General features: G+C 42.3%; 1 protein-coding gene and 1 non-coding gene across 3 annotated transcripts in view; one reads left to right on the top strand and one right to left on the bottom strand.

The window, feature by feature from the left end:
- Nucleotides 1-439: 439 nt before the first annotated feature.
- Nucleotides 440-521, bottom strand: trnas-aga (transfer RNA serine (anticodon AGA)). The gene has a single exon. It is a non-coding gene; the product is annotated as a tRNA-Ser (tRNA).
- Nucleotides 522-1,870: 1,349 nt separating this feature from the next.
- Nucleotides 1,871-8,048, top strand: part of bptf (bromodomain PHD finger transcription factor) — a 43,429-nt gene continuing 37,251 nt past the window's right edge. For both annotated transcript variants that reach the window (XM_059347806.1, XM_059347805.1), the window contains exons 1-3: nucleotides 1,871-2,589; nucleotides 3,999-4,821; nucleotides 6,912-7,132. In XM_059347806.1, the coding sequence (XP_059203789.1) occupies nucleotides 2,064-2,589; nucleotides 3,999-4,821; nucleotides 6,912-7,132 (1,570 nt within the window). In that variant the 5' untranslated portion in view covers nucleotides 1,871-2,063. The remainder of the gene's footprint in view (nucleotides 2,590-3,998; nucleotides 4,822-6,911; nucleotides 7,133-8,048) is intronic.

Below are 8,048 nucleotides of genomic sequence, written 5' to 3'. Positions count from 1 at the left end.
TAGTTTAGAAAAGGATTTGCTTGTTGAATAATTTAACCAGTGTGTGACAAAACAACATTACCCTCCAGGAATAACTTAGTCTCCAATCATGGTTAAAAAGTATAATATAGAAAGAAAGAAAGAAAGAAAGAAAGAAAGAAAGAAAGAAAGCATTTTTCGAGTTTTGAGTTTGTACCATAGACTGTATAAATACGTTTTGGACTTTATCATAGACTACAATAATCGAAATAAAATGACTTGCAATGCTACGTAGCTGTGCAGTCGGGGGCGCTGTTTAATTACTTTGAATCATGAACAAGGCTACTTCAGCCACTTCCAGTATTGCTTTGTTACCATGAAAAGATCATTTTGCAGGAATGCGCAGTTTTCTGGCCTGATATGTACATTTTTTGGATTCAAGGACGCTATTTAGGTAAAAAATGGCAACATAAAGGTAATCCGTTGTCGGCAGGATTCGAACCTGCGCGGGGAGACCCCAATGGATTTCTAGTCCATCGCCTTAACCACTCGGCCACGACAACTTACAACACTATATCTCATACTGACACAAATTATACTTAACTTAATAATACAAGACAATAATACAATATAATTGTTATAGATTGAAAGTAAATATAAAGTCGAACCGGTTACACCTAACTACACTCTTACCGAATTTGGCCATAATGTTGGGGACGAAAATTACAACTCTTCTAAACTCAGTTAACAATTAATTATATGTAAAGGAGCATTGTTTATTTGTAAAATAGTGAAACCCTCGTTCAACCATTCTGTCTTACTTGATATTGACACTCACATGGAAGTTCTTAAAAATAATATTATTTCACTGCATTCGACAGCTTTACATTGCAGAAAAATCTTTCACATGCAAACTACACGATGAACCGATAAAATATGATGTATTATAGTTTTACAAAGAAGTGTGATAGATAGATAGATAGATAGATAGATAGATAGATAGATAGATAGATAGATAGATAGATAGATACATAGATAGAGCCAGCTTTGCTTAACCTATTATAAAGTAATGCATCGAGCATCTAAATCAGGGATGGGCAACTGGAGGCCCGGGGGCCGCATACGGCCCGCACCCTCACTTGAAGTGGACCTCAGTACAACCACATGCATTTGAGCATGAAATCTTAATTAAATCGCAGTGTAAAAATGCTAAAAATTACTTCTTGCAATTAATCTTGACCTGTTGTACTTGCACTGAAAAAAAAGAAAGAAATCACAGTAAGTGGTTATTTTTTATTTGCTTTAAACATTTTGTATTCCTATTTATACTTCTATACCTGCATTTGAGCATGGAATTTGTTAAGTTACTGCACTGTTAACATATTTAAAATTGCAGTTTCATCACATCTGGTGAAGTGCCCGGTCCTATATGTGGCCCTGTGGTAGTGTCCACGAAAAATTGTGGCCCCCTCCAGCATTTAAGTTGCCCATCCCTGATCTAAACAATAGAAATATTCCAGACATTTTGATTACAACCTACCACACATTCCCCACCTGCAAGTGAGCGTTTAGACGGGCAATCTTTATTTGTGTTTTTTTTTCTATCTTGATTTAGTTTTATCTTGTTTGCATGACATTAACTGGTGTTAATCCCATTTATAACCAATAACACGCTGGTGTGAATTCCGTGCTGCAACATACTAGGTTTTTCCGTACACTGACAAATAAAATGATACCGCACACATTTAGGAAAAAATGTGTTGGCGTGTTTCTTAAAATATGAAACTAAAATTGAGTAATTGTGATTTCGGTGATTGTTGCCAGTGAGCTGGAAGCAGCGGCACCACGTGACTCCTCGGTGAGAGCTGCTGTTTGTTCAGCCAGAGAGCAGAGAGAAGAAAGATGGCGGCTCTAGGCGAAGCCAAACGGGACGCCGGGCTAACGATCTGAGCTTTCACACCCGAACAGACACAGGGGCTCCACCGGGTTACCGCACCGTCTGAACCCCACCGGGACAGCTTTGTAGGGGGGCCGCTTTCGCTCGCGTTCGTGCAGGCTAAATAAACGCAAAAATTGGGATATTAAAATAATAGATTTCGCCTATCATGCGAGGGAAAAGGGGCAGGCCGCCCAAACCGCTACCAGCCGAGGACTCTTCTCCGGCTGCGACCCGAGGTCTGAGACCCAGGAGGAACCTGAAGCCCCGGCTCAGGGACAGCGGGGACGAGGACGCAGAGAGCCCCACAAGGGAGACCACCAAGTCGGCGAAGAAGAGGAAAGCGGGCTCCGTCACGTCAACACGGGGCAGGGGACGAGGGAGAGGAGGCGGCGGAGGGAGAGGAGGCAGGAGAGGAGGCAGGAGGGGAGGAAAGAGGACTCCTGCCTCCAAAACAGTGGTGTACGACGACCACGAGAGTGACGAGGAGGACGATGCTGTCAGCCTGAGGTCGGAGGAGGAAGAGTATGTTGAGGAGGAAGCTCAGTCCGAAGAGGATGAGGCCCTCAAAGAGGAGTCTGATTGCCTTGAAGATGATCTGCTGGAGGAGGAGGAGGAGGAGGAGGTGGAGGATGATGCCAGCTACTGTACAGAGAGTAGCTTTAGGAGTCAGAGCACACACGCCAGCACTCCGGGTAAATACACACCATGATCAGGCTGTAGCTACAGTGTCTCCACTTACAGTGCAGGAGCTGGAGAAAACCTCCAGAAACCTGCTGCTGATCTGATGAGTGCAGGAAGCAGAAAGGTTATTGTTCAAAATGGAGAATGAACACAGGCCGCAGTCAGTCATTAGAGCTACTGCAGGTGGATGGATCGGCAGATGGATCACTAGATTACCTTGTTGTCAACACACAGTTAAAGCAGGCCGATCAATAACACATCTTTTAGGAATAGCCTCGAACGCCTCTAACTCTAAATATCCAGTTGCATAAGTTAATAACTTAGCTGCTAGCATGCTAACGTTAGCAAGTCAAATTGGCTCCTGCTGCCTTCCTTCTGTCATCCTGAAGGATTATAGTTGATTAACGGTAACTTCACGTACTTAAAGCAACATTTAAAACCCACTGCGTCACTCAAAGGTGAAGAATGCATTTTAGTTTCTGACCGGAGCTGATAAAATGACAATGGAATGAAAATAGCTAGCTAGCTCACTAACTTAGCGTGGCTAGCATGCCTGTCATTTTTACACTCTGGCAGCTTTCAACTTGGTTAACCCTACAAATCATCGCTCCATAACTCAGTACATATTACCGATGTTTTCTCTCACGGTGCAACACGAAGACGGGGTTATAACGTGTGGTCTGACTAATATTTAGGTGATTTTCTAGATGGACAGCTAATGTTTTCCTGCTGCAGGAGGACGAGGCAGCCTCATTGAGCTAATAGTGACACTGGCCATGTGTTGAGCCAGCTCGGCCAAAGAAGCAAACTGAAGAGTTTGCAACTAACTTAAAACCAGATATTTATATCATGATCAGATTGGTTTCTTTTAGTGCGTATGGTAAACCAACTGCACCTATAGATTTGAAAATAATGTGAATAACAACAATGTTTATAAATTATGCACAGGGGCTGTCACCATATCAGATTTTCACTACAGGATTATCTTGGCCAAAAGAGTCCAAGAAAACAATATTATTGCGATGTCCATAGAAATAGATGTATAGTTTGATCAATCAAATTCATCTTTAATTTGATCTGTTGTGTGTTTTCTCTTTGTTGTGGCAAGTTAATGTCACTTAACAAAAAGTGTAGGGAGTTGGAGAGTCTTTAACCAAAACTGTACATAGAGAGGAGAGGCACTAGATTCTTAAGAGGCACTGGGAAACTTACACAGTATCATGTGCATTATTAAGGATGATTTCAGTATTTATTTATTTTTTTAATTACCACAATATTGCCTGTATATCACAACAGCCCCTATGTGCACTTTATATCCAGTTACATGCTAGAAATATTGTCATACATCGATATCTCTGCTGTATCCTATGAATAATAGTACTGTAATAATGGCTAATTATACCATTTGTTTATTCTACAGGGAAGAAAAAAATACGTGCCCCCCGACCTCGCACTCCTGTCCTGGAGGATAAAGAGATTCCTCCTCTTGAGCTTCCTGACACCTCTGAGGATCTCCTGGTGCCCAATGAGGAGCTGCTCAATGCCACCTCCATCTACGAGGTGATTCGGAACTTCAGCACGGTGCTTCGTCTCTCCCCCTTCCGCTTTGAGGACTTCTGTGCTGCGTTGGTAGGCCAGGAGCAGTGCACTTTAATAGCAGAGACCCATAATTCCCTCTTAAAGGTAATTCTACGGGAAGAGGAGACCTCAAACACTACTTTTGGCCCAGCTGACCTAAAAGACAGCGTCAACTCCACTCTGTACTTTATCGACGGCATGACGTGGCCGGAGGTGTTGCGGTCTTACTGCGAGAGCGACCGGGAGTACCATCACGTCCTGCCGTTTCAGGAGCTGGATGACTATCCCTATGGCCCCCTTGAAAGTAAGATCAAGGTGTTACAGTTTTTGGTGGACCAGTTTCTCACCACCAACATCGCCCGTGAGGAGCTGATGTCGGACGGCAGCATGCAGTACGACGACCACTGCCGCGTGTGTCACCGCCTCGGGGACCTGCTGTGCTGTGAGACCTGCTCAGCAGTCTACCACCTGGAGTGTGTGAAACCACCACTGGAGGAGGTTCCAGAGGACGAGTGGCAGTGTGAGATTTGTGTTGCACACAAGGTGCCGGGTGTCACAGACAGTGTGACCGAGGCGCAGAAGAACAGACCCTACATCCGCCAGGAGCCCATTGGATATGACCGCCACCAGAGGAAATACTGGTTCCTAAACAGAAGGATTATTGTGTAAGTTAGAACCCAAACTGCATTCTGCTCTGCTACAATGACCTCTTTTCTGTGTCAACTGCTTTATTTCCCAAACTTACAGACGTTATTACCAAATGCATTCAAAACTAGAAAGACACTCGGACAGTACAGACCTCTGTTAAGGCGTACCCTATCTCGCAATATAAATGTTCTGAGTTGAGGGGATATTCACATGAATCTGGCGCGTCGGGAACCAATTTTTTCAATTATTCTGACACCACATGAATGCAGGACAAGTAGCCTTTGTAACAATGTTTCTGAAAAGTGAAAACAGTTGTGTATCTGCCCTGTGAGTTGGATTCACTTCAAAATGAAATGGGGTCATCCTTTGCCCATGTTACAGACCATCATGGTTATGTGACTGTCACAGAGTCATGTGGTTAACAATGGGAAATTAAACTACTAGGTTATGTTTAGGAAGCAGAACAACTTGGGTTAGGTTTAAAAAAAGACGTCATGACATTGTTACCATCTGTGACACAACCTAACATCGTCACATTATTTAAATGTGTAGCAAAACCAACCGGTAAGTTAGAATAACTCAATGTTGAGATTTGGTTTTATATGAGACTCAAACACTGGAATTCTGGGTGAAAAAATCCTGTTTCGCCCTTTATACTCTGCTACTTATTCTCTCTTTTGACCCCTTTACAATTGTTTTGGCCACTAGAGAGAGACGCCTATCAACAAACGTAAATATAGGCCATAATAAATCACCTGTTCAGACAACTTCTACAGCCGTTTTTTGGTTTAGGACGATCTATATATATTCATAGTACTTAAATACCTCAAATTAAGCATCCATGTAAAACATGTCACCAAAGTCATGAAGCAGAAAAAAAAGTATTAGCTATGCACTGTAGTTACTCAAGACCAATGTAAATATTTAGTAATCTGCTCCAAATTTGACAAACAAGGGTCTCAAATTTAGTAAGAAAGAAAAATCAATCATGCAAAGCATTGCAGTCAGCTGAATAAAGTTCCTTAAAAGGTCATCTTGCATTATCAGACACTGTGTGTAAGAGTGAAAATGAAAGTGACAGTGAAAACTTTTGGCGCGTCAGATGCAACATGCTTCCATGAATGTAGTTGTGTTGACTAGAGATTATGGAAGAGACATGCTCTTTATCTTTACTGGTAATGATGTGTTTTCTGGTTGCCTCCTCACTTATCACCACCCCAGACCTGTGTTAGACTTAACAAATAAGAGGCTGAACTCCTCTAACTGTGAGACAGTATCTGCCTTAGCCTTTAATTTGGTTAAAGAAAAGACACTCCATGCTTGAGCTACACCAAGAGAATATAAATGTGAGTGGGTCTATTAGAGTCACAGTAACCTGTCCTTGACACTCCGTTTTATCTTGAAGCCCATTATCTTGACTTCTTCACAGATGGCTGGTATCATTCTGTATGAAGGAGCTTGCTATAGCTGTTGAATTCTTGTATGAAAATAGATTTTGTGCAGGCTGGCTAACGTTTTATATAGATATCTAAACGGAGTGCAGAGTTGGTTTAAAGGTTCCACATTGTAAAAAGTGAGGTTTTCTTGTCTTTTTTTGATCATTAACCAGTTCTGTGAAAATATCCAAATGCTCAATCCACATAGAAATACATACTTAGAAAGTGTCTAGAGTGCCATTACAGTCATTCCCCGGCTGCAATGATGGTGCAGAGACATTGAGAGTGCAGGTGTGATGACCAATCAGAGCAGACTGAACTTTTTCCAGAGAGCGTCTTAAAGAGACGGGCACTAAAACAGAGTGTTTCAGACAGATTGTGAATACAGGTATATTCAAACATATAGTTTCTGAAAAATTAAGTGTTTTTGTACTCTAAAGAATGTAAGCATGTTCTAGTAGAAACCCAAAGTGCAAGTGTGAACCGGAAAATGATCAACATATGTCCCCTTTAATCCAACCCAGACTCTAAGTTCAAACTCAAAAGGTATTTACCGGTAGTGTCATTATTCTTATTCACACTGTAACCAGTTTGTATTGTCTGATAGAGGAAGAGGAAGACATTTGCTTTGTTCCAATATAAAAACTCAATCTCCTGTTCTCACCCTCCAGCGAGGAGGACGGGGAGCATGAGAAGAAAAAGATCTGGTACTACAGCACCAGGACGCAGCTGGAGGAGCTCATGGAGTGCCTGGATAAGCAGTACTGGGAGATGGACCTCCATGCAACCCTGGAGGAGATGAAGGAGGAAGTGCAAGCTCTCATGGACATCACAGAGGACCTGACCAACAAAGCCCGTGGAAACAATAAAGCCTACCTCACTGCTGTCAACGGTAAGGATTAGATTTTATCATCGTTTCCTAAAATAGAGAAACATTGCAGTGGTGCAAGGTTGTTCTGGTGCGGTTCTGAGTAGGATGATTTTCATGTGAGAGAAGTGTTTTAAGGGAATGTTCATCCGACAGCTACTGAGCAGGGTGTGTGTGTGTGAATGTATATATCTGCATCCATCCTGCAGGCCTGCATTCTGAAACACTATCGAATCTTCAGATATTATAGTTCCTCCCTCAGGCAGCATCGCTCTGCTATGATGGCAGTTGGCTCACAAATGTTAGGTGCTGCCTTTTCTTCCTGCTTTACACTCTCTCAGACATCAAGCAACTGTTTTTCCTCCTCCACCTCCCTCCAAGGTGACGGAGTGGTTAGAGAGCTTTTGATTGCTCTGCCAGCCGTTTCCATTTGTGTTTGACAGGCGGCCATATCTGTGTTCGAAACAGTTTTCCTGTGTCTGTCACCAAGCTGCTCTCAGAAAGGCCGTGTGGCACTATGTTTTATTGGGGGTTGGTCTTTGGCATCCTGTCAAAAACTAGTTTTGAATAGGTGTTCTATAGCCCTACATGGAAGAGATGTTTTTGTAAAGTCATTGCAGAGCTTTTTCCCCCATCATAAGTGATTTATGTGTGTTGCTGGTATTTTTCATCCGTTAAAAGCCCACTGCTGCTGCAGCACAGGGCTGCCTGCACCTTGCATTTTTTTCATTTAAGATAGCCGGGACACAGCTTGTTCTATCCCAGTGAAAATCAAGTTACGAAACATGGTTAGACAGATTAGATTTGGAGATTTGTCTTTTTGAGGAAATAAATCTGCCTTATCTTAAATCTCTGTGGATATAAATATATTTTCTTTCTTTGCTGTGTTAACTGAGTTATGGAAACTGGAACTGGAAAAAAGCAGCATTTTATCATTGGA

This window comes from Centropristis striata, chromosome 13 (assembly GCF_030273125.1).
Source record: "Centropristis striata isolate RG_2023a ecotype Rhode Island chromosome 13, C.striata_1.0, whole genome shotgun sequence".
Classification (NCBI taxonomy): Eukaryota; Metazoa; Chordata; class Actinopteri; order Perciformes; family Serranidae; genus Centropristis; species Centropristis striata.
The sequence above is the reverse complement of the archived record's forward strand: the minus strand, read 5'-3'. Positions and strand labels throughout refer to the sequence as shown.